This window comes from Tachyglossus aculeatus, chromosome 3 (genome assembly GCF_015852505.1).
Source record: "Tachyglossus aculeatus isolate mTacAcu1 chromosome 3, mTacAcu1.pri, whole genome shotgun sequence".
In the NCBI taxonomy this organism is placed as follows: Eukaryota; Metazoa; Chordata; class Mammalia; order Monotremata; family Tachyglossidae; genus Tachyglossus; species Tachyglossus aculeatus.
In genome coordinates, this window is record NC_052068.1 from 64,828,146 (window position 1) to 64,855,044 (window position 26,899).

Here is a 26,899-nt window from a genome sequence, read left to right on the forward strand (position 1 = left end):
AGGGAAGTACAGAGAAGCAGTGCGGTCTAGTGGATAGAGCATGGTGCCTGGGAGTCAGAAGGACATGGGTCCTAATCCTGCTCCACCACTCATAGGATGTGTGACCTGGGGCAAGTCACTTCACTTCTCTGTGCCTCAGTTAACTCTTCCGGAAAATGGGGATTAACATTGTGAGCCCCATGTGGGACATGGATTGGGTACAACCTGATTATGCCATATCTACCCCAGCGCCTAGAGCAATGCCTGGCACATAGTAAGCGCTTAATAAATACCATAAAAAGGGCTCAGTAAATACGATTGACTGACTGACTGACTAGGTTGGGGAGGAAGCACCGTATTGGGTGGAGAGGAAGGAAATTGGGTCTGGTGGGATTTCTGCACAACTCTTCAGTCACTGGTATTTATTGAGCACTTAGAGAGTAAAGTACTATACTAAATGTTTGGGAGAGTACAACTCAATATAGTTGGTAGACATCATCTCTGTCCAAGAAGAGCTTATTCTCTTTCCTTCCCCAACCTCTAAGAAGTCCCAGTGATCGGTAAGGACAACAAATGGGATTGGGAGTCCATCGTTTCAATGGCACCGGGTACAATACTCTAGACTGTAAGCTCACTTTGGACAGGGAATATATCTGCTTATTGTTGTATTGTACTCTCCCAAGCACTTAGTATTCATTCAATCGTATTTATCGAGCGCTTACTGTGTGCAGAGCACTGTACTAAGTGCTTAGAAAGTACAATTCAGCAACAAATAGAGATAATCCTTACCCAACAACAGGCTCACAGTCTAGAAGTGGGGAGACAGATGCCAAAACAAGTAAACAGGCATCAATAGCATCAATATAAATAAATAGAATTATAGGTATATATCCATAATTTATTAAATAAGTGCTCTGCACATAGTAAACACTCAATAATTATGATTGAATGAATGAACATCATACTGAGTGTACACGTTTTTCTTCCTGGTCTCATGGTGGGCTGTACACACTCACAGATGCCACCTTATTCTCAAGATGGACAGTCCAGCAATCTCATTTCCTTTTCTTAGGGATGGCTTTCCTCACCTCTTCCCAGGTGGCTCACGCACTGGGAGTTCAGAGGCCATGATGAAGGGCAACAAATTCAGGAGAATACCATCAAGCATTGTGCCTAGGTCTCCTCAGAGTGCCAAGCCCAGTGTAATGGGAGTGCGGGGATGGTGAGGGAGATGGGGTGAACAGAAATCCTGGCTGTGGGCTGATGGGCAGCTGGGGAAAAAGGGTTATTCAAAACTGTGCTCCTCAGGGCCAAAAGAGAATCCAGAATATTAAGTGTGTATACTCAAAACTGCATTTGGTGAGGAAAAAGTGTATAGAGCTCTGGACTGTATCATCTTAGGGAAAGATCCTGATATCAGCCCAAGCCTTAATTTTTATTTTCTTTATGGTATTTGTTAAGCACTTGGTTTATGCCGGAGAGATGAGGTAGATACAAGTTGGAAACTGTCCTTGTCTCACATGAAGTAGAATTTAATTATTTTACAGATGAGGTAACTGAGGCACAGAGAAGTTAAGTGACTTGCCCAAGGTCACCCAGCAGACATGTGACAGAGCTGGGATTGCAACCTAGATCCTTTTGACTCCCCCAGACCCATGCTTTTTCCACTAGACTATGCTGCATTTCCCCACAAACTTCCTGTCTCTGATTCACCCACCCATCCAGAATTCATGTAAGCAGACTTCCAGCTAGAGAAGGATTGTCTTATACCCCAAGCAGGCCTGGGCTCAAAACATCTCTACCTAACTCAAGCCTAACTCTGCCCTAAATCCATCTGAATTTGAGCTACCCAGTAACCTGGATGATACCTGAGAAATGACATTTGAGAACAAAGATGAGCAACAGCAGAGACAGAGTCTGGGCAGTTTTTTTTTTGTTTGTTTTGTTTTGTTTTTTAATGGTATCTGTTAAGTGCTTACTGCGTGGCAAGCACTGTACTAAGAACTGGGGTAGATGCCAGCTAATCAGATTGGACACATGGGGCTCACAGTCTTAATCCCCATTTTACAGATGAGGTAAAATGAGCTGCCCAAGGTCACATAGCAGATGAGTTGCTACTCATCTGGATTAGAGCTGGGATTAGAACCGAGGTTCTCTTGAATCCCAGGCCTGTGTTCTTTCCACTAAGCTGTAAAATTTCTTATATTGGGACCATAAATCTGGTATCCAGGTTTCCCATTTTAAGGTAGTTACCCTCCCCCAACACCCTCATTTCCCTAAGAGAAGGTCATGTTGTATAGGGTAACTCTGTGTGCCAGTGACTATATTCAGAACAAGAGATTCTATCTCATTTTGCCAACTGCAGTTGCCTGCTTTATTGTAGGTGTATTTGTATGCTGTTTGGATGGCTAAAGTGGTTGCATAAATTGGTATTTTCCATTAATGGCTCCATCTCCATAAACATGCCTAGAATGTTTTCCCTGGGCCAGAGAGTAGCTATGATTTTTACCCCCACACCAAATTGAAGAATAGTTAGATGAAAAGCAGCGTGGCTTAGTGAATAGAGCATGGGTCTGGGAATCAGAAGGATCTGGGTTCTATTTCCAGCTCTGCCACCTGTCTGCTATGTGACCTTGGGCAAGTCACTTGGTTTCTCAATTATCTCATCTGTAAGATGAGTATTTAAGACTGTGAGCCCCATGTGGGACAGGGACTTTTTCCAACCTGTTTAGCTTGTATCTATCCCAACTAAAAAAAAATCCTGGGAACTGTGCTGTGTGAGCTTAGGAAGCATGCCCAGGACAGAGGACATTTTCATAGGAGGAGGAAAGAAGATCAAAGAACCACCTGCTTGGTTTGGGACGAAGGTATGCAGGTTCAGAAAGGTGGAATTGGGCAGCTTGGGTGAGACTGGGGTCCCAAGAGCCTCCCACCCCCAAAAGCCAGGTCAGAGGGGACTCGGCCATGTCGAAGCAACAAGAAGCGATCCCGATCTTCCTTCTACCTGGAACTTCCCCCTCAGCTCCCACCACCCAAACCCACACATACACACACACATTTCAAGTCCACTAGGACATAGCTCTCCCCATTTTCAAAGTCTTTCTGAAACCCCAACTCCTCCAGGAAGCTTTGCTTCATTAATGTTTCTTCTACTTCTACATCTTCTCAACAATCATAACAGCACTTTTGCACTCAAAACCTCCTGTTGCACTAATTCATTTATTGATATGCTTACTGTTATTTAAACATTTAATACTAATTACAGGATTCAGTGGGCACTTACTATATGTCAAACACTGTTCTAAGCTGCTTCCTCTTTCTTCCTTCTCTGCAAATTATTTTGGGTCTGTCTTCCCCATTAGACTGTAAACTTATGGAAGGCAGGGATTGCGCTCTTTCTCTCTAATGTACTGTCCCAAGTGCAGTGCTTAGGACAGTTCTCTGCACCCGTAGTAGATGCTCAACAAGTACTATTGATAGATTGAGCAGGGAATGTCACTGTTTATTGTTGTATCGTACTTCCCCAAGTGCTTAGTACAGTGCTCTGCACACAGTAAGGGCTTAATAAATACAATCAAATGAATGAATGAATGTATGAATGACTAGAGAGAGGGACATGGAGAGAGTGTGTCCAGATGGGAAGGGAAAGCGGCTTTTTCAAATGAGTCGTGTGGCCGTCGTACAATGTCCTCACATAGTATAAAGAAAAGTTAGGTTAACTCAGAGGTACTGCTCCTGCTGGTGTTATTTAATCAGAGTGTGTGGGAGTGGCCCATAAGACCAATTTCCAAAGTTAGTAAAAGTATAGTAAAATAATAAACATTACTGCACATAAAGCATGTGTACTGCCTTGTTTGTTTGCGGCCCAGCACCCCCTGCCCCCCCAGTAAAGGCTTGGATGGGCAGGCGGGGGGCGATGAAGTCGGGTCAGGGTCTGTCTGGCGGCCAAGAGGACCACCCCGGACACCTCTTTGTCGAAGGGTAGGTCTTGAGGGAGGGCCTTTGGGAGGGTCCGGCGGGAGGGCCTGGTGAGAGGGCCGGTGGGAGTGCCCAGCAAGAGGGAACCGTGAGAGGGTCCGGTGGAAGGGTCTGGTGAGAGGGTCCGGTGAGAGGGCCTGGCAAGAGGGCCCAGAGAGTCCGGTGGGAGGGTCTGGTGAGAGGGCCCAGTGAGAGGGTCCGGTGGGAGGGCCCAGGGTACTGCGAGAGGATCCAGTGAGATGGTAGGGTGGAAGGGTCCGGGCGGGAGGATCCGGCGGGAGGGTCCTGGGTCTCCTCCTCCCCATCTCCCTCGCCCTACCTCCTTCCCCTCCCAACAGCACTTGTATATCAATCAATCAATCAATCGTATTTATTGAGCGCTTACTGTGTGCAGAGCACTGTACTATGCGCTTGGGAAGTACAAGTTGGCAACATATAGAGACAGTCCCTACCCAACAGTGGGCTCACATTTGTACAGATTTGTTACTCTATTTATTTTACTTGTACATATTTACTATTCTATTTATTTAGTTAATGACGTGCATTTAACAGTAAGCGCTCAATAAATACGATTGAATGAATAAATACAGCTTTAATTCTATTTGTTCTGACGATTTTGACCCCTGTCTGTTTTGTTTTGTTGTCTGTGCCCCCCTTCTAGACTGTGAGCCCGTTGTTGCGTAGGGACCGTCTCTATATGTTGCCGACTTAATAATAATAATAATAATAATATAATGATGGCATTTATTAAGCGCTTACTATGTGCAAAGCACTGTTCTAAGCGCTGGGGGGATACAAGGTGATGAGGTTGCCCCACGTGGCGCTCACAGTCTTCATCCCCATTTTACAGATGAGGGAACTGAGGCACAGAGAAGTTAAGTGACTTGCCCAAAGTCACACAGCTGACAAGTGGCAGAGCCGGGGTTTGAACCCATGACCTCTGACTCCAAAGCCCGGGCTCTTTCCCACTGAGCCATAATAATGGCATTTATTTACTATGTGCAAAGCACTGTTCTAAGCGCTGGGGAGTTTACAAGGTGATCGGGTTGTCCCACGTGGGGCTCACAGTCTTCATCCCCATTTTACAGATGAGGGGACTGAGGCACAGAGGAGTTAAGTGACCTGCCCAAAGTCACACAGCTAAGTGGCGGAGCCGGGATTTGAACCGATGATCTCTCACTCACTGGGCTCTTTCCACTGAGCCACGCTTCCCAAGCGCTTAGTCCGGTGCTCTGCACACAGTAAGCGCTCAATCAATACGATTGATTGATTGAATGAATGAATAAATGAATGAATGGGAGGGCGGGCAGAGACAGGGGGACTAGGGGAGGAGGATGAGGAGGGGCAGCGGGAGGAGCTGGCCTCGGAGCGGAAGGAAGAGGCCGGAGCAGGGGGAGGACAGAGGGGCGGGTCCAGGGCGAGGGCCGGATGGGGACCGCCGTCGGCTAGGCCCCGGCGGAGCGTGCTGCTCACAGTGGGAGTGGACAGCCGCGGGCAGCAGTGAGTAGCCTCCCCATCCCCCGGACCATCTCCTGGACCATCCCCCGACCCCCCACGGGGGCACCGAAAACTATCCGGCCCACCCCTTCCCATCCCGTCCCCTTCCTCCCCCGGCCCGGACCCGAAATCCTCGGCCCAGGGTGGGTAAACGCCTTCGTTCATTCACTCCCCCTTATTTAGGGAGCGCTTACCTTGTGCCAAGAGCTGGACAAATATTATAATATAATAATAATAAATACCATAATAATAATAATGACATTTGTTAAGCGCTTACTACGTGCAAAGCACTGTTCTAAGCGCCGGAGGGATACAAGGTAATCAGGTTGTCCCACGTTGGGCTCACAGTCTTCATCCCCATTTTACAGATAATAATAATAATAACGGCATTTATTAAGCGCTTACTATGTGCAAAACACTGTTCTAAGCGCTGGGGAAGCTACAAGGTGATCAGGTTGTCCCACAGGGGGCTCACAGTCTTAATCCCCGTTTTACAGAGGAGGGAACTGAGGCCCAGAGAAGTTAAGTGACTTGCCCAAGGTCACACAGCAGACATGTGGCAGAGGCGGGATTCGAACCCATGACTGACTCTAAAGGCCTTGTTCTTTCCACCGAGCCACGCACATGAATCCGGATGGGGGCCGGGGGCCGGGTATGGCTCAGAGAAGTTAACTGACTTGCCCAAGGTCACACAGCTGACAAGTGGCGGAGCCGGGATTTGAGCGCATGACTTCATTCATTCAATCGTATTTATTGAGCGCTTACTGTGTGCAGAGCACTGTATTAAGTGCTTGACTTCTGACACCCAAGCCTGCGCTCTTTCCACTGAGCCACACTGCTTCTCAAACGCTAAGTATTCAGCAGCGTGGCTTAGTGGAAATAATAATAATAATGACGATGGTATTTCTAAAGAGCTTACTACGTGCCAAGCACAGTTCTAAGCACTGGGGTAGATACAAGGTCATCAGGTTGTCCCACGTGGGGCTCACTGTCTTCATCCCCATTTTACAGATGAGGGAGCCAAGGCACTGAGAAGTGAAGTGACTTTCCCAAGGCCACAGAGCAGACCGATGATGGAGTCGGGATTAGAGCCCACGTCCTCTGACTCCTAAACCCATGCTCTGGCCCCTAGGCCCTGCTGCTTCTCAAAAGCGGCTTCTGGAATGAGAACGAGTTTGGGAGTCAGAGGATGTGGGTTCTAATCCCGCCTCCGCCACCTTTCTGCTATGGGACTTTGGCCCAGTCGCTTTACTTCTCTGTGCCTCAGTTGCCTCATCTGGAAAATGGGGATTAAAAGTGGGAGCCCCACGTGGGACAACCTGATTACCCTGTATCTACCCCACTGCTTAGAACAGTATTTGGCATGTAGTAAATGTTTAAGAAATACCATAATAACAATATTCATTCATTCTTTCAATGGTATTTATTGAGCACTTCCTGTGTGCAGAGCACTGTACTGAGCACTTGGGAAAGCACAATACAGCAGTAAAGAGAGACAGTCCCTACCTGCAACGAGCTCACAGTCTAGAGGGGGGAAGACAGACGTGAGTACAAGTAAACAGGCATCAAAAGAAATAAAATGGCAGATCTATACATAAGTGCTGTGGGGTGGGGAGAAGGGGGGAAGAGCAAAGCGGGCGAGTCAGGGTGACACGAAAGGGAGTGGGAGATGAGGAAAAGCGGGGCTTTGTCTGGGAAGGCCTGTTGGAGAAGCTATGCCTTCAGCAGGGCTTTGAAGGGGGGAGAGTGATTGGCAGATTTGTGGAGGCTTACTATGTACCAGCCACTGTCCTGAGCTCTGGAAGCGCTTGGGAGAGTAGTAATAATACTAATGATGGTATTTGTTAAATGCTTAATATGTGCCAGGCACCTACTAAGCACTGGAAGAGCTTGGGACAGTAATAATAATAATAATAATAACGGTATTCGTTAACCACTTACTATGTGCCATGGTCTGTTCCAAGCACTGAGGTAGGTACAAGGTAATTAGGTTGTCCCACGAAGGGCTTACAGTCTTAATCCCCATTTTACAGATGAGGTAACTGAGGCACAGGGAAGTTAAATTACTTGCCCAAGGTCACACAGCAGATAAGTGGTTGAGCCGGGATTAGAATCCATATCTTCTGCCTCCCAAGCCTATGCTCAATAAACAGACACGTCCACTGTTGGGTAGGGACTGTCTCTATATGTTGCCAACTTGTACTTCCCAAGCGCTTAGTACAGTGCTCTGCACACAGTAAGCGCTCAATAAATACGATTGATTGATTGATTCCCTGCCCACAAGAAGTTTATAATCTAGAGCGTTGGGGGGAGATAGACAACAGTACAAATAAATACTTTACAGATATGAACATAAGTGCTTTGGGGCTGGGATGGGGGGAAGACCAAAAGGAGCAAGTCAGGGTAAAGTAGAAGGGAGTGGGAGAAGAGGAAATGTGGGGCTTAGTCTGGGAAGGCCTCTTGGAGAAAGTGTGCCTTCAGTAAGACTTTTAACTGGGGGAGAGTAATTGACAGATTTGAGGAGAGAGGGTGTTCCAAGCCACAGGCAGGACATGGGCAGGGAATGGGTCCACCAACTCTTTTATACTCTCCCAACCCCTTAGTACAGTGCTCGGCAAACAGTAAGTGATCAATAAATGTGATTGGTTGATTGAAGGCCATCGAGCAAGATTGTTCCCTACACTTGGAGAAAGCGAGGCACAGGATGGCTCCCATCAGATTCTGCCTATACCTGGCAAGCCTGGGACTAGGAAGCATGTTCTAGATTTGGCTCTGCCACTGCCCTGTTGTGTGACCCTGGGAAAGTTACTGAGACTGTGAGCCCCACCTGGGACAGGACCTGTGTCCAACCTGATTGCTTGTATCCATTTTAGTGCTTAGTGCAGTGCCTGGCACATAGTAAGCACTTAACAAATACTATTATTATTATTATTGTCAGTGCCAAGTGACTTCGTTTGTATGCTTGGCATGAGATCCTCATTCTTCTTCTCTCTTACAGTATGGGACAGATATGATTATTTAGACTGTAAGCTTGTGGGCAGTTATTTTATACTCTGCCAAGTGCTTAGTACAGTGCTCTGCACACAGTAAGCATTCAATATATATGATTGATTATCTACTCAGTGCTACTAGCATGAGAAGCAGCGTGACTCAGTGGAAAGAGCACGGGCTTTGGAGTCAGAGGTCATGGGTTCAAATCCCAGCTCTGCCAATTGTCAGCTGTGTGACTTTGGGCAAGTCACTTTACTTCTCTATGCCTCAATTACCTCATCTGTAAAGTGGGGTTTAAGACTGTGAGCCCCCTGTGGGACAACCTGATCACCTTGTAACCTCCCCAGTGTTACAGTACATATTTACTATTCTATTTCTTTAGTTAATGATGTGCATGTAGCAGTAAGTGCTCAATAAATATGATTGAATAAATACAGCTTTAATTCTATTTGTTTTGACGATTTTGACACCTGTCTACTTGTTTTGTTTTGGAAGCGCTTTAGTAAGCGCTTAATAAATGCCATCATTATTATTATCACTATGTACCAAAAAAACCACTCAGTAAATATCATAATTATTAAAACCCAGTCCCCCTGCCCCCCACCTGCCCTTCTCTTCCAGGAGATTCCTTCAGACAAGAGTTTGTGATGCTAGAAGTGACCATTCGATGGAATTAGGTCTGTTTCGCTCCTGTCTGTCTGGTGCCTTAACTGTTCTCCTGGAAGCCTGTGTGTTCTGCACTGAAGAAAGGAAGCCCATGGAGTACTGAATAAACTGCAGGAGGGCTGAAAGACATTGGGGCCAAAAAGCTGGTTATGATCATCTAGGGCCAGGCTCCCCTTCCAGGACCTTAGGAATTACCCCAGGGGCCTAACCAGTCCACTAGAGATCAAGGAAGCCTCAGCTTCCTCTTCTTGTTTGGGTCCTTAATTCTCTTTCTGTCCTCATCTCTACAATGCAATAGGTCATTTTTTTTCCTCTGTGGCGTGACAGAGGAAAGTTCCTGATCCTCTTTTGAGAAATCAGTTCAACCTCCAGTACTCCTTTCCTCCAAGGAACCAAAAAAAAGTTAGACTCTGCATTGACTTGGAATTTTATGTGCCACAGAGCAAGACTTTCAGATTTTGCACCCATTTTTCCCTCCACAGTAAGCGACTGGCTCATGAATCATAGCAGTGGCCCTTTTCTTTTGTTGTCTTGCCCCGATCGGCATGGGTTTATTTTAAAATTTTATTCTTTTACATTATTTCTGGTGGCTAGTTTTGGTGAGTTTTAGGGGTGAGCTGTACCTCCACATCGATGATTTGCAGTTGAGGAGGAACTATGCTGAAATATGGGTTTTAAAATAGAAATGCTGACATTGCCTCGACCAGCACGGGGCAGCATGTTGGCTACTGTGTATGACCATATGTTACAGTAGAAGTTGGTCCGGGATGGTCTGGTTTGCTCTGGGATGAAACTTCCTCCATTTGGTCCTGACTTCATAGTTCATTTAATCTAGCTTGCTGCTTCCTCTTTCTTCCTTTCCTCAGAAGGATGGGCCACCTTGCAGAGTGAAGGGGGACTGACTTCCACTACTCTGATACCCTGAATTAAGTCCTCGTGTTTTATTCATTCATTCAATCATACTTATTGAGTGCTTACTGTGTGCAAAACACTATACTAAGCGCTTGGAAAGTGCAATTCGGCAACAGAGACAATCCTTGCCCAACAATGGGCTTACAGTCTAGAAGAAGTGTTTTAGGTGTTATTCACTATTTGGGGGTTTGGAGGGCATCCCATATATCTTATTTATTTACAAATTTGATTTCTGATATTCTGGACTAACAATGTGCTGAACAAGGTTCTGGGGTAAGGTACATGGGCATTAATTCAGACACTGGCCCTCACCCTTGGAAACCTTAAAGGCTAAAAGGCCGGGGAAAGAAAGAAAAGAGTAATTACAAGGATGATAGCATTTATTAAACGTCAAACCCTGTGCAAAGTGCTGAGGTTGTTACAAGGTAATCAGCTCGGAAACTGTCCCTGTCCCACACAGAGGTCACAGTCTAAGAGAGAAGGAAAACAGGTGATGTATTCCCCATTTCACAGATCCTTAAAAATGATCTTTATTATTATTAATAATAATCACAGTAATTATTATTATTATTATTATTATTATTATTATTATTATGGTATTTGTTAAATGCTTACTGTGTGCCAGGCAGTGTATTAAGCACTGGGGTAGATATAAGATAATCAGGTTGGACAGTCCCTGTCCCACGTGGAGCTCTCAGTCTTAACCCACATTTTACAAATGAGGGAACTCAGGCATAGAAATGTTAAATGACTTGCTCAAGGTCACCCAGCAGACAAGTGGCAGAGCTGGGATTAGAACGCAGGTCCTTCTGACTCCCAGGCCGTACTCTATCCGCTAGGCAATACTGCTTCCCTACTAGGCCATGCTGCTTCTTTCTGAAGTCTGACCTGAGACCCTGTCCTTCCTCCCAACAGTGGCCATTGTCTCAGAAGATGGGTTTCATCACAGCTCTAACTCTGTATACCGGGAACTAGATGACCCCTTCCCAGATGAACAAGAGCCCCTAATACCTGGGCAGACAGGTAGCCATTACAGCCAGCATAAGCCTGAGGATCGCTTCAGTGGGGTCTACATCATCTTCTTCTGCTTGGGGATTGGCTCTCTGCTGCCCTGGAATTTCTTCGTCACAGCCAAGGAGTACTGGATCTACAAGCTCCAGAATTGCTCGAGCCAGCCCACCCCTGAGGGAGCCTCTGACATTCAGGTAATGCACAGATCACCAGTGAATAGAGCAGGTAATTACCCCCTCTGTGGGAGTTACCACGGTCTGGCTCTACAGTCAATCATTCAGTGGTATTTACTGAGTGCTTACACTGTGCAGAGCACTGTATTAAATGCTTAGGAGAATACAGTACAACAGGTAGTCCACCACTTGTGCCTCAATCTGTAAAATGGGAACTAAGACTGTGAGCCCCATGTGGGACAAGGATAGTGTCCAGCCTGATTATGTTGTATCTACCCAATGCTTAGTACACTGCCTGGTACATAGTAACCGCTTAACAAAAACCATAAAAAAATATTCTCAAGTATTGGAATTTAAATAAAATTGAGTGTCAAATCAAATATACACTAAACTCAAATGCTGAGAGTGGGCGTGAATAAATACATCAGTCTAGAGGAAGCTAAAGAATTGATTGGGGTTGCAAATAATCGGTCAAGGTTGATCGAAAGAGGTGGGATTTTAGAAGGACTTTGGTGATGGGGTGGGCTTCAGTCTGGCTGGTTTGAGGGGGAAGGAGTTCAAGATCCCAGGGCCAGTGAGCACAAGAGTACGGAAGTGGGTAAAGTGAGAACAGGGCACAGCCAAGAGGGTTTTGGGAGGAGCCAAAGTGTGAGCAGAGCTGATGTGTAAAGCGGAGAGGGCTGGAGAGTAGCCTGGAGGCCCGCAAGGAAGGTGATGCCAACCATTGGAGGGTCTTAAGGACAGGAGAAATATCTGCTGAGCGATGTTTCAGAAAAATGATCTGGGCAACAGCTTGGAGTATGAACTAACACAGGGAGAGGCTGGAGGAGGGGAGACTGGCAAGGAGGGGGGGCAATACTATATTCCATTTAATAATAATGATATTTGTTAAGTGGTTACTATGTGCTAACACTGTTCTAAGCGCTGGAGGGGATACAAGGTAATCAGGTTGTCCCACATGGGGCTCACAGTCTTAATCCCCATTTTACAGATGAGGTAACTGAGGCACAGAGAAGTTAAGTAACTTGCCCAAAGTCACAGAGCAGCAAGTGGCAGAGGTGGGATTAGAACCCATGACCTCTGACTCCCAAGTCCAGTCTCTTGCCCGCTGCTTCTCTAACATTTTAGGGCTTGAACCAGGCTAGTGGGGATTGAATAGGTGGAAAGGAAATATCCAATCCAGGAGATGTTTGTGAAGAAATGTTGGTAGGGGATACTCACCCCATCCCCTTAGCTTAGGTGAATATTCTTATAAACTGCTATCTCCCCTATCTCTAATCTTTTTCAATGACTGTCTCCCCCTCTAGACTGTAAGCTCCTTGTGGGCAGGGATCACATCTCCTAATCCTGTTGTATTGTACTTTCCCAGGCACTTAGTACAGTGACCTGCACACAGTAAGCATTCAATAAATTCCACTGATTGATTCATTTGGATGTGAGAGCAGAATGGCCATGAGGAGTCGAGGATGAAATCAAGGTGACGGGCTTCAGGTTCAAGGGTGGTGTTGCCAATGGAGATGGGGAGATTGGGAAGATGAAGTGTTCAGTATAGATACATTGAGTCATCCAGGTGGAGTTTTCAAGGCAAGAGGAGATATGGTATTGGGGAGCAGGGAAGGGCCCAGAGCTAGACAGGTAGATATGTGAGTCTCCCACCTAGGTATGGCAGCTGAAGAATTCCCCAAATGAATGAGGGTGACAGGAAAAAAGCAAGGGACCCTCCTGAGAACCTTTCACAAAATATGCATCAACTTAGAAGAGAAATAGCTCAAAGTCCTAAAGGTACTGAACATCAACTAATCAGGTATTCAAAGGGAATTTCCAAATTCTCATGGGAGTTGGGGGCTGGCTTTTTAAACCCATTTTGCAGATGGGATTATAGGAGCAGAGAATTGTAGTACCCAGAACTGAAATTCAAACTTAGTAGTAGTTATTAGTCCTTACTGAGCGCTGGATGCAAGGCATTGAACTAAGCGCTTCTTGACTCACCATTCTAGGCTTGTCAGATCTCTTGCATGTCAGTTATCCTTCATCTCTGAAAAGGATTTGGGAGTTGCCTTTCCTTATGAGGAGTTCAAGCTTTTCCCATTGTTACTCGCCCACTCAAGTTTGAATCCCACAGGTCCTGTTGGGTGGTGAAGACCACTGGTATTTAGCATTCTTCCTCCACTTCCTTCCCACCCCAGGAAGGAGTCAGTGTGTTCGTTCGTTCGTTCGTTCGTTCGTTGGTTCGTTCATTCATTCATTCATTCGTTCATTCATTCATTCATTCATTCATTCAGTTGTATTTATTGAGTACTTACTGTGTGCAGAGCACTGTACTAAGCGCTTGGGAAAGTACAGTACAACAGTAAACAGTGACATTCCCTGCCCACAACAAGCTTTCAAATTAGAGGTTGGGGAGACAGACAGCAATACAAATAAATAAAATTACAGACATGTACATAAGTGCTGTGCAGCTGGGAGGGGTGGAAGAGCAAAGGGAGCAAATCAGGGCAATGCAGAAGGGAGTGGGAGATGAGGAGAAGTGGGACTTAGTCTGGGAAGGCCTCTTGGAGAAGATGCACCTTCAATAAGGCTTTGAAGTCAGGGGAGAGTAATTGTCGAATTTGAGGAGGGAGGGTGTTCTAGGCCACAGGCAGGATGTGTTCCTGGGGTCGGTGGCAAGACAGGCGAGATTCACAAATAGTGAGAAGGTTAGCACTGGAAGAGTGCAGTGTGAGGACTAGGTTGTAGAAGGAGAGAAACGAGGTGAGGTAGTGCAAGATGATGGAGTGCTTTAAAGCCAATGGTGAGGAGTTTCTGTAGATACAGAGGTGGATGGGCAACTACTGGAATATTTTCAGAGAGAGTTAAAAAAGTGTTAAAAGAAGGGGAGCTGACAGGCCCCTGTGGTAGCTTGGACAAAGTAGAGCCTTCTCCATCTTCCTGTAGTTAGTACTGTGATAATAGTAATCATAATAATGGTGATTTTTGTTAAGCACTCATTCATTCATTCAATCGTATTTATTGAGTGCTTACTGCGTGCAGAGCACTGTACTAAGCACTTGGGAAGTACAAATTGGCAACATATAGAGACGGTTCCTGCCCAGCAACAGGCTCACACTTACTATGTGCCAAGCACTGTACTAGACCCTGGACATAGAGATAAGACAATCAGATATGGCCCTGTCCCACACGGGGCTCACAGTCTAAGTAAGAGGGAGAACAGGTAACAAATCCTCATTTTATCAATCAGGAAACAGAAGTGTTGAGAAGTTAAGTGACTTGCCGAAGGTCACACGGCAAGCAAGTGGCAGGGGCAGGATTAGAACCTAGGTCCTCTGACTGCCAGACCCAAGCTCTTTTCCCCAGACCACGTGGCTTCTCATTCCACAGCCTTTTCTGATGCTTCCTAGCTTTTTTTCCAAGGGCTGGCAGGTGTAGATGGAGTACCTGGTGCCCCAGCGAGCCTCTGGCTTTTGGCACCTGAGATGGGAGACATGTCACCTCTGGATTCATGGGCCAAGCTTTCGGAAGCAAACATGCCAGTGTGTGTCTGCATTTTCTAGGCCATTTTTCTTTGCTTAATTCCTTGTCGCTCCCTGCCTCCCAGCCCCCCTCACTCCTGCGCTCTTCCTGATTTTTCCTGCGACACCCGGCTAATCTGACATCCTCACCTGAAGACCGGTTTGGGGAAAATCAAGCAGTTTCCATCTCCAGCCAGCACCTGCAGCCTGATTAGCCACTTTTGTTTTTTGCCGAGAAAGGGGCCATTTGGTGGGGCCTGTTTTTTAAAAAAGGCTCTGCTTGGCACCATCAGTCACACCTTCCTGCTGCTGCCCTCCAGGCTCATTAGCCAATTGGAGCCCCTTCCTGTCTTCCTAGGGCTGGATCGGGTATAGCTGCGAAAGTGTCTCACTCTCTTTCTTGGTTCCCTGGGAGCCGCTGAAATAAGAAATGGAAATCGCAGCCTTGGAAATTAGGGAAGGCCAAGGAGCCTGAGGTTGAGAGAGATTAGACCCGGGACAGTTGAAACTGGAATAAAAACTGGAAATAGCATTTCTAGCATCGGATGCTGGGAGCTGGGGAAATGATGGCACAAGCCTTGGGACTACTTGGCCAACATACGACCAGCATAGGAAATGATTGTCCGGCAGGTTGGGGGAGATGACAGAGAGAGGGGATCAAACCAAATTCAACAGATTATTTGACTGAATACCTAGGCTGTGTTGCCAGCTATTTTTGTTTGATTTGGGGGTGGCCCTCTGGCCCTGAATTGATTGAAGGAGATCCTCAGAGGACTGTGGCTTGGGCCCTAAGGCAGGTTTTTTTTTTTAAATGGTATTTGTTAAGCACTACTTATGTGCCAGGCACTGTACTAAGCTCTGGGGTATATACAAGATAGGTTGGACACAGTCCATGCCCCACATGGAGCTCAGAGCTGTAATACCCATTTTACAGATGAAGTTACTGAGACACAGAGAAGTTTAGTGACTTGACCAAGGTCACACACCAGAGAAGTGGAGAAGCAGCATGGCTCAGTGGAAAGAGCCCAGGCGTGGGAGTCAGAGGTCGTGGGTTCTAATCCCGTTTCCACCACCTGTCAGCTGTGTGACCTTGGGCAAGTCACTTAACTTCTCTGGGCCTCATCTGTAAAATGGGGGATTAAGACTGTGAGCCCCATGGGGGACAACCTAATTAGCTTGTATCTCCCCCAGTGCTTAGAACAGTGCTTGACACATAGTAAGCGCTTAACAAATACCATCATTATTATTATAAGTGGAGGAGCTGAGATTAGAACCCAGGTCCTCTGACTCCCAGTCCTCTGCTCTTTCCACTAGGACTGGAAGTGTGTCCACTAGGACACGCTGCTTCTCAGTAGGCTAGGCTGCTCCTTCCTTTGACAGAAACCCCCAGGAGCAGAATCTAGGTGCTTAACACACTATAGAGCCCCTTGAACTGCATCTCCTCGCTCACTTAACTTTTTTAAGTGGCACCAGAATGAAGAAGGCCAGAGACCTATGGGATCTTAGCTAAGGCCACTTACGCCTTCAGTGAGAGGAACAAGACAGTAGGGAGCCAGGCTGCAGCCAAAAGCAGCATCATGCTTAGAGCGTGGAACTGGCAGGCAGTCATCCTGGGTTCCCTCCCAGAGGTGCCATTGAGTCTCCGGGTGACTCAGGGCAAACCAGTTAATCTTTCTTGCCCATTCAACTTGAAAAGGAATGTGACTGATTTTTTAAGGAATTTTGGAAGCTGACAGGAGCGAGGCCAAGTGGTCTATTTCTACTGACTCCCCAAAACAAATGTTTCATTATTGTATGTTGTCTGGAAGCCCACTCACACCAGACTCCACATAGTCTTTCTGTGCCCGTTCAACTTGAAAAGGAATGTGACTGATTTTTTAAGGAATTTTGGAAGCTGACAGGAGCGAGGCCAAGTGGTCTATTTCTACTGACTCCCCAAAACAAATGTTTCACTATTGTATGTTGTCTGGAAGCCCACTCACACCAGGCTCCACATAGTGCAGTGGAGCAGCTGCTGTTAAATAGGACCTGTTTTAAATGGGTCATCGCAGCATTGCCTAGTAGATAGTCCACGGGTCTGAGAGTCAGAAGGACCTGGGCTCCAATTCCAGCTCTGCCACCTGTGACCTTGGGCAAGTCACTTAGCTTCTCTGTGCCTGTTACTTCATCTGTAAAATGGGGATTAGGATTGTGAGCCCTCTGTGGGACAGGGACTGTGTCCAACATGATTATCTTATATCTACCCCAGTGCTTAGTTAAGGGCTTGGCACATAGTATGCACTTAACAAATACCACGATTGTCATTATTATCATTATTATTAAATCTCCTGCCTGGAGCCTAATCAAGCCCATGCCAGTTTGGATGTTGGGATTCTGTTAAAAATGATCTTTGAGGTTGGAGAGTTGGGGATGAATGGGTGGGTTGGTTTGAAGCTCATTTCTTCCCTAAGGTGTGTTTTTTGCCAAGTATTCTGGCTAGAACGCCATCAGGGAATTAAAGAGCATTCTTTCTCTTCGGGTTGTTTGATGTTGGGAAGAAATGGTTATGAGCATCCATGGCCTTGGATGTGGGTGAAAACGGAAAGAGCACAGCCTTGGGATTCAGAGGTCATGGGTTCTAATCCCGGCTCTGCTACATGTCTGCTGTGTGACCTTGGGCAAGTCACTTAACTTCTCTGAGCCTCAGTTACCTCATCTGTAAAATGGGGATGAAGACTGTGAGCCCCATGTGGGACAACCTGATCACCTTGTATCCCCCCCAGTGCTTAGAACAGTGCTTCCCTTATAGTGAGCTCTTAACAAATGCCATCATTATTATTAGAACTGCATTGAAAGTTCTCTTTATGGGGAGATTTTGTGAGAATACTTCTCTGTAGTACAGGAGTCCTGGGATACTTATTAAGGCATCCCAGTTTTAGGTGCTCCACAGAACATGCAGAAAAGACACAGTTCCAGCTCCTAAGCTTTCTACTTTGAAATTAAACGGGTTACAGGATTTTTACAGGATGAGTGTACATTGCTTTGTTGGTTCCAGGGAGAAGCCGGGGGGGGGGCGGGGCGGGGGGGGTCATGTTGAGTTCCTGGGGAAGTGGGACTGAGTTTAAACTGCAGCTGCTGCTTTTAGAGCCAGGCTGCTGTAGCTGCCCCTCCAAACACCCCTGCTGCCATTGTGGGCCGGGGTGCGGGGTGGTTTACAGCACTCTGAGTAGCTGAGAGAGCATGGAAGGGGTCAGAGGAGAGCAGCAGAAGAGCATCCTGATGGCAGCGTTGGTCTCCCAAGCCGGGGCAGCATGGACCAAGAAGCAGAGAGTACCCAGCTGTGCCCAAGGCACATGTGCCATCTAAATGGCTTGGTGTGCCATGGCTTTGAAGTCATGCCAGAGTGGCCAATACCCACAGGTCTGCCCACTTAGCAGTTGCAAAGGGTATAAGAGATCTCCCAGTGGAAGGAGGGGGCTGGGCCAGAGCAATGCAGTCTGGGAGCTGGTCGGTTTGGCTCTTTATTCCTCTTAGGCCCTGGACATTCAGGGGGACCTGCCTGGATTGGGAATGGGAGGAGGGGCTCCCTTAAACCATTTTTTGAAGTTAAGCCTTGAGTCGGTCTATATTTTCTTGTGAGCCACCTAGTCCTAGATGCAGGCCCACATGCCTTTTTTGCACTTAGCTTTCTCAGTGCCCTGTGCTGAGCGGAAAAAGCCCAACTGCCAGTCTTGCTTCCACGCCATTACTGTCTACTTCTCTCTAGTTTTTCCCGTGAGCTCCTATTCTGCCTTGCCTCCCTTTGCATTGGCTTCCTCCTAAGTCCAGTTATTGATCTCAACTTGCTGCCTTTCACTTCTTCCCAAGCAGCCCTTCAACGTCTAGAAGCAATTGCCCCAACAAATTAGAACCTGGTTTAGGTCTTTAGTACTCAAGGGTCTCTCTTTAATGCGATTGATTACTACAAGTGTCTGGAGAATGTAATCCAAATTAGAGTCTTTCCACCGAGGCGCCAAAGCCTCTTATTTACCTCCAGTCATTCAGCTGAAAGGGCCTGGCACATTTAGCCTGGTGTGGCACAGCCCTTAATTAGGTTGTCTGCTGTTGCCTTCCCAGAACCATCCATCCCAGAATCTTTTGGGCAGGCTCCTCTCAGCCTGTGGAAGGGAGGCCCTTTGGGGGCTTGCCCTGAGGAGAATGAGCTCACCTAGCTGAGTCATGGGTAAGGAAGATGGGGGCAGAAACTTACCACTCCATGCCTTCCGTCAACAATCCTTTCCGGAGAAGCCTCTGTCTAGATTGGGATTTCAGAGACAAGCCAAATTGTGGCAGTGGTGCAGTTGTATCTATCAACTAACAGAATAGGTCTAGTCCTGAACCAGGGAAGGTGCGAGCCCCTTCCTTGTTACCCAGTGGGCTCTTCTGGCTGAGTCAGTCAATTGTATTTGTTGAGCGCTTACTGTATTGAGCACTTACTGTATGCAGAAGACTGTACTAAGTGCTTGGGAGAGTACAATATAAGACACATTCCCTGCTCACAATGAACTTGTAGTCTAGAGGGGCAGACAGACATTAATACAAATAAATAAAATTACAGGTATGTACATAAGTGCTGTGGGGCTGAGGGGGGATTAATAAAGGGAGCATGTCAGGGAAACACAGAAGGGAATGGAAGAAGAGGAAAGGTGGGCTTAGTCAGAGAAGGCCTCTTGGAGGAGATGGGCCTTCAAACAGGCTTGGAAGGTGGGGAGAGTAATTGTCTGTCAGCTATGAAGAGGGAGGGCATTCCAGGCCAGAGCCAGGTTGTGGGCGAGAGGTCAGCCATGAGATAACTGAGATCAAGATACAGTGAGAAGGTTGGCATTAGAGGAGTGAAGTGCATGGGCTGGATTGTAGTAGGAGAGGAGTGAGGTGAAGTAGGAGGGGGCAAGGTTCCCCCCAGGGTCCTGGCTGTCGGAGCCCCAAAGGACTGCTCTCTCCACCGCATTGAGCGACACACCAGGAAGCAGATGAAGTGCGGCATCAACAATCATTCCAAACTCCAGCAGAAGCAGGGTAGGGCCGGAGTGACTCACGAGGCTTGTCTGGGTCAGCTGACTGCCGCCAGCGGCAGGCTGTGAGCCGTCGTGATACTCTTCCTCCTCCCACTCCAGCCATGGTCAGAACAAAGGAAAGAGAGCTAAGGCCCGTTCCTGCCAGCTCTGGGGGACACAGAAGCTGATCCTCCAAGTTCCTTGGTTCCCCTCTTCTTCTCTCAGAGCCCTGCATTGTCCAAGCACTTGCTACAGTGCTGTGCATGCAATAATTGCATTGATTAAAAATGGCCAGCACAGGTCACCCTAGCCCTTGTCATGTCTGGACAGGCCCAAGCAGAGCCCTCACCATAGTATGTTGTGAGGTGGACTGCCGGTGAGCCCAGCCCAAACTGGCAGTGGCCCTGGCCTCCAGTCTGCGGGGCTGTTGCCCATATGCTCTTGGTTGCCCCTGGACTATTGGGAATTGTAAAACTAGTACAGAGTTAGAGAAGCAGCTTGGCTTAGTGGCAAGAGCACGGGCTTGAGGGTCAGAGGTCATGGGTTCTAATCCCGGCTCTGCCACTTGTCAGCTGTGTGAATTTGGGCAGGTCACTTAACTTTTCTGGGCCTCACTTATCTCATCTGTAAAATGGGGACAACCTGACTACCTTGTATCTACTTGAGTGCTTAGAACAGTGCTTGGCACATAGTAAGCGCTTAACTAATACCATCATTATTATTAGTAGTAGTACCCCCAGAACATCCGAGGCTTACTTCTAGCCCACCAGTGGTTCAATCACCACCCTCTGGACTGTAAGCTCATTTGTGGGCAGGGAATGTCTCTGTTTATTGTTATATCGTACTCTCTCAAGCCTTTCCACACAGTAAGTGCTCAGTAAATATGATGGACTGACCCTGTTGCCCACCTGTCCTCCTGGCTTTTGGCATTTCACTGCTCATTAGCACTTTTGTGGTATTCTGGGCAGAAGAATAGAAAGGAAATGAACCTCACACCAATTCATTTTTCTTCTGTTAATCCTCCTGATAAAAGGTTTGATGGAGGAAGAGGGTAATTTATTGGCCAACATGAAGTTTTTTTAAATTATCTTTACATTTCAATTGTTCATGAGTTAGGTTTCTAATCAACCAGTCATATTTACTGAGCACATATTTAGTAAAATGCAGTATATGAAGTGTGTGAGAGAGTGAGACAGAAGCTCTCGAAGAGTTTACAGTCTAAAGGGGGAGACCCAACACAATTAATTTAGGGGTGAGAGCCAGAGAATAAACAAGGATATAAAAGATATAACAGAATTATAAATGTCAGAAACATGGCCCAGTGGGTAGAGCATGGGCCTGGGAGTAAGAGGGTCTGAGTTCCAATGCTGACTCCACTGCTTGTCTGCTGTGTGACCTTGGGCAACACTCTTTACTTCTCTGACCCTCAGTTTCCTCATGTTTAAAATGAACGTTAAAAAAACTGCGAGTCCCATTTTGGGACAGGGACTGTGTCAGATCTGCTTATATTGTATCTACTCCAGCACTTATTAAAGTGCATGGACATAGTAAGTCCTTAGCAAATACTACAACTATTAATAGCTGGATAAATAATTGAATATTAAAATACAACATACTGCAGAGGTGGCTGTTGGGGTGACGTGACCAGGGGGTTGTGAATTAATCAGGGAAGAACCCTGGAGGATGTGGGATTTGAAGGTCAAGATGGGCTTTGAGAATGAGGAGAGCTGTGTTTCTGGGAAACTGGAGAATGAAGGGAGGTCCAAGCTAGGAGAACAGCGTGAGTGAGGGTAAGAAGTGGAAGAGTCGAGAGTGGGGTATCAATAGAAGGTGAGCTGGGGCAAAGAGAAGAGTCGCACTGTGGGGGCAGCAGCTGAAGTGAGTTGATGGGTTACATAGAGTTGCTAAAAGACCTTCAACCTAGGGGTGAGGGGTTTAGACTGTAAACACATGGTGGGCAGGGAATGCATCTACCAACTCTGTTATATTGTAATAGTAATGATGGCATTTATTAAGCACTTACTATGCGCAAAGCACTGTTCTGAGTGCTGAGGAGGTTACAAGGTGATCGGGTTGTCCCACGTGGGGCTCACAGTCTTCATCCCCATTCTACAGATGAGGGAACTGAGGCCCAGAGAAGTTAAATGACTTGCCCAAAGTCACACAGCTGACCACTGTCGAAGCCGGGATTGAACCCATCACCTCTGACTCCAAAGCCCGGGCTCTTTCCACTGAGCCATGCTGCTTCTCTCCCAAATGCTTAGCACAGTGCTCTGCATGCAGTAAGTGCTCAATAAATACCATTGATTGATCGAGGAGGAGGAGACAGATGGATGGATAGCCACTGGAGGTTTTGAGGAATGGAGAGGTGAGTGCTAAGGGAAATTTCAAGCAGGTGATTCAGGCAGTGGGGTGGAGTATAGAGTGAAGGAGGTAGAGGAGGGAAATGGGGGAGACCAGTGAAAAGTTTGACACAGTAATGTAACTGTGGGTTAGGAGAGTTTGGACCAGAGTTGGTAGTTTCTTGGGTGGACAGGAAGGGGTAGATGGGGCAAACATGGGAGAGGAAGAAGCGGAGGAGGCAGGATTTTATTTTTGATTTGAGTGTGAGAGCTGCTAGTTGTGGGCTTTTGGACCAGGGCCCCTTTGATTGTGAGCGCTGGGTGGGACAGGGACTATGCCTAATTCTGATGCTCTAGTATCCTTGCCACTGTCTAACACATAGCTTAATGCTTCTATCAGTAATGAGAAAATTAGGTGAGAAGATGAGATTTCACTTTGGGTGTTGAGTTGGAGGTACTGATGGGCCATCCTAATTCTGATGCTCTAGTATCCTTGCCACTGTCTAACACATAGCTTAATGCTTCTATCAGTAATGAGAAAATTAGGTGAGAAGATGAGATTTCACTTTGGGTGTTGAGTTGGAGGTACTGATGGGCCATCCAAGTGGAGGTGTTCTGGAGGCAGGAAGAAGTGTAAAATTGAATAGCTGGAGAGAGGATGGGGATTCTGTCACCACAGGTTATCAAGAGCAGGTTGTATGGCTGCTGAGCTGTTTGCAGAAATGCAAAGTCCCAGTGTTTAGCACCTTCAAAGTCCTCACCCTCAAACCTTCCAAGAGGCCTTTCCCAATTAAGCCCTCTTTTCCCCAACTCCCTCTCCCTTCTGTATCACCTATGCACTTGAATCTGTACCCTTTGAGCACTTGATATTTATCCCACCCTCAGCCCCACAGCACTTATGTACATATCCGTAATTCATTTGTATTAGTGTCTGTCTTCCCCATGTTCAGCGCTTAGAACAGTGCTTTGCACATAGTAAGTGCTTAATAAATGCCATCATTATTATTATCTGGACTCTAAGTTCCTTGTGGGCAGGGAACATGTCTACCAACTCTGTTGTACTATCCCAAGCACTTAGTACAGTGCTTTGCACACAATAAGTGCTCAGTTAATACCTTTGATTGATTAGCATGGAACTTACTGCTCACAGCTCCAGAAATCAAGCCATAAGGTAGACTAGCCTTTCTTCCTCCGGAACTCTTATGTGACACATAACTTGAAAGCTCTTGAGAGGTCATCACAAATTTCTAGAACTCAATACCATAAAAAAGCCAGTTCTGATAGTCTATGAGGTTCAAAAAACGTATATATGACCACATGCTTTTCTATCCTCGAAAGTGGTATCTGGCCTCCATGTCATGTTTGCCAGGACTAGAGATCTCCAAACTGAGTAATGGGACATCGGCCAGTGTTTGTTGAGCACCGAAAATTGCCGAAGCCCGGTAGAGGCCCTTGTTTGTTTGGCATGGACAGCCTAGAGAACCGCTGCAGTTCAACCTGTGGCCTATCTCTGGATGTTGGCTATGGGGAAGCTGATTTCCCAAAGGACCATTTCTCCCAGGTGGACATACTCTGCATCAGGGTGGCCAAAGTCATAGAGCAAAAGCCCTTAAAAGAGAGGATGAATCGCTTAAGGCCCTAATCACCCAGGCCATTTTGGAAACCAAAACCCAGCGACGACGAGTCCGAGCCTCCTCTTGACATTCCATTGAGCTGGGCAAACTCAACTCTAGGTCCAATGGGACCCCAGGCCTGGCAGCATCTGCTTTGCCCTCTCTGGATGGGATTGTGCCCGGGCCAGAGGCAGGTGGACACCATGGCAGCAGTGTCAGGACTGGGACTTGGCTAGGCGAGGGCAAGTTTGCAGCGGCAAAGTCTTCTTGGCTCCAGCCTGCATTCTGTTGCTAATTTCATGCCCTATGAGCCAGGTAACGCTCTGCTGCTTCAAGCCGCCACCCTGGGCTTGAATTGCTTTCTCTCACCCAGCAGGAGCCCAGCTGCCTCTGCCTCGGAGTTCTTGAGGCGGTAGCTGAACAAAAGCTACTTTGCCGAAGCTGCTCGGTAGCACGGGGGCACAGTCTGCTGCGGCTCATGACTAATTTGCTACAGTTTTTAGAAAGCACCCAAATGGCATTCAGTGTATAGAAAGCCTAACTGGGGCCAGCCGGATACACACTGACTGATGTCAGAGCCTCCGCTCCCTAAGAAACCTCTTTACCTGGATTTAGAGCCCCAAATTAAATTCTTCTGGATCCTCCAGCATGGCAGACGGGAAGAAATTTTCCTTGTAAAATGGGTCTAAAATCCAGCCAGCTGGCTTCGAAAGGTGTGCGTGAAAAAAAGGACCTCCTTTACCTTGGGACCGTAAAAGGGGCTATGGTGTCACATATTCAAGAAAAAGAGTGAGTCACCACTTCTGTTCCTGATTTGCTGTTGGACGTTACGTTCACAGTTCTAGGACCCCGTTGTTGGAGGCCTATAGTGGAGATTGGAGCTTAATCAATAAATCCACTGTATTTATCTTCTAGACTGTGAGCCTGTAGTTGGGTTGGGACCGTCTCTATATGTTGCTGATTTATACTTCCCAAGCACTTAGTACAGTGCTCTGCACATAGTAAGAGCTCAATAAATACGATTGAATGAATGAATGAATTTATCGAGTGCTTTCTTGAGCAGAGCACTGTACTGAGCATTTAGGAGAGTATAACCAACTGTTATATTGTATTCTCCCGAGTGCTCAATAAGTATAATTGGTTGATTGATTGATACAATATAACAAGAGTTGGTAGACATGTTCCCTGCCCACCAGGAGCTTATAGTCTAGAAAGAGAGACAGATATTAATATAAACAAATTTATTTGTTCAGTCAGTCGTGTTTATTGAGCACTTTCTGTGGGTGGAGCCCTGTTGTGAATTCTTGGGAGAGTACAATCCAACAATAAACATAAACAGACACATTCCCTGCCCACAACAAGCTTACAGTCTAGAGGGGAGCTTATTATGGACATGTAGTTAAGGGTGGGGTGAATAAAGGTGGCAACTCCAAGTGCAAGGGTGATGCAGAAGGGAATGTGAGAAGAGGAAATGAGGGCGTAGTCGGGGAAGGCCTCTTGGAGGAGATATGCCTTCAATAAGGCTTTGAAGTGGGGGAGAGCAATTATCTGTCTGATATGAGGAGGAAGGACATTCCAGGCCAGAGGTAGGATGTGGGCAAGAGGTCTGCAGTGAGATAGAAGAGATTAAGGCACAGTGAGAAAGTTAGCATTAGAGGAACAAAGTGTTTGGGCTGCGTTGTAGTAGAAGAGTAGTGAGGTGAGGTAGGAAGGGGCAAGGTGATTGAGTGCTTTAAAGCCAATGGTGAGGAATTTTTATTTGATGCAGAGGTGGATGGGCAACCACTGGAGTTTCTTGAGGAATGGGTAAACATGGTCTGAATGTTTTTGAAGGAAAATGATTTGGGTAGCAGAGGGAAGTATGGACTAGAGTAGGGAGAAACAGGAGGCAGAGAGGTAAGCAAGGAGGCTGATACAGTAATTAAAGTGGGTTAGGATAAGTGCTTGCATTAATGTGGTAGCAGTTTGGATGGAGAGGAAGTGGTGAATTTTAGTGATGTTCCCGCCCAGATATGAAGGAGGGAATTCAAAGCCGAAGGTAGGACATAGGTGAGGATTCGGCAGCAACATAGATGAGATCGGTGCACATTGAGTAGATTGGTAATAGAGGAGCCACGTGTGTGGAGCTCATTCCCATGGACAAGCTGGATCCCCTCATCTATTACTTAGGACCTTTTCTGCCACCTAGGCAGAAATTTTGTAAGTCAGTAAATCAGTTGTATTCACTGAGTGCTTATAGTGTACAGAGCATTGTATTAAGCACTTGGGAGTGTGCAGTATAACAATATAACAGTGTAGGTAGACACATTCCCTGCCCAAAGTGAGCTTACAGTATAGAGGGTAAGTGTTACTCTACTGGGGACAGAGACTTTGAATAGTCCCTAGCACACTGGCTATGTGTAATGGTGAAAAAACAATCTCAGGACCTAAATACTACCATACAATACTTCTTTGTAGTGTGTCAGAATCACCATGCTTTCAGGCCAACATGGTGCATTTGTTGCTGCCATCCCATTAGATTGTAAGTTCTTTGAGAACAGGGTTCACATCTTTTAGTGACTGTATGTTACAGCATTAATAATTATGGTATTTAAGTTATTTTTGTGCTAAGCCCTGGACTAGGTACAAGATAATCAAACCAGACACAGGCTCAGAGCCACATGGGGTTCATATTCTAAGAGAGAAGGAGATCAGGTATCTTACATGCATTTTACAGATGAGGAAATTAAGGCCCAGAGAGGTTCATTGGCTTACCCAAGGCCTTTTGCTCTATTGAGCTCAGGCAGCTGGTGGAAGAGCTGGGATAAGAAACCAGGTCTTCCAATTCCCAGTTCCATGCTCCTTCCACTGACCCACAAAGTGCTATAGTGTCCTATATCCAATCAGGACTCAGTCAGTGGGGAAGATGAGGCAGCCCACTAAACAGAGAGGTCTGAGGAAGTAAGTGCACCTCCCAAAGTGCCTAACCTATGAAAGAAAGTAAAAGCAAAGCACCAGGAGAAGAAGACCCTTCACTATTATCCAGGTTATATATAACTTGGAAATTTTAATAATGTTTGTGTCTTTTTGTGTGTTGTTCAGAGACTTTCACAAGTAGACATATTTTTCTATATCTAAAAAATAAGCCAAAGAGGGACTTAATATTCTTTTCCTCTGCTAAGGATCTTGTGAAGAAAAAAGAAATGAATAAAAATGACTCAAATTCTGGGGCAAGAT

General features: G+C 46.5%; 1 protein-coding gene across 2 annotated transcripts in view; it reads left to right on the forward strand.

Moving 5' to 3' along the window:
• Nucleotides 1-5,385: 5,385 nt before the first annotated feature.
• The window catches only part of SLC29A3 (solute carrier family 29 member 3), a 45,697-nt gene continuing 24,183 nt past the window's right edge, over nucleotides 5,386-26,899 (forward strand). The window contains exons 1-3 of one of the 2 annotated variants that reach the window (XM_038743972.1): nucleotides 5,420-5,457; nucleotides 9,067-9,122; nucleotides 10,939-11,228. In XM_038743972.1, the coding sequence (XP_038599900.1) occupies nucleotides 9,113-9,122; nucleotides 10,939-11,228 (300 nt within the window). In that variant the 5' untranslated portion in view covers nucleotides 5,420-5,457; nucleotides 9,067-9,112. Of the gene's footprint in view, nucleotides 5,458-9,066; nucleotides 9,123-10,938; nucleotides 11,229-26,899 lie in introns of both variants that reach the window. The other variant, XM_038743973.1, reaches the window with a different exon arrangement.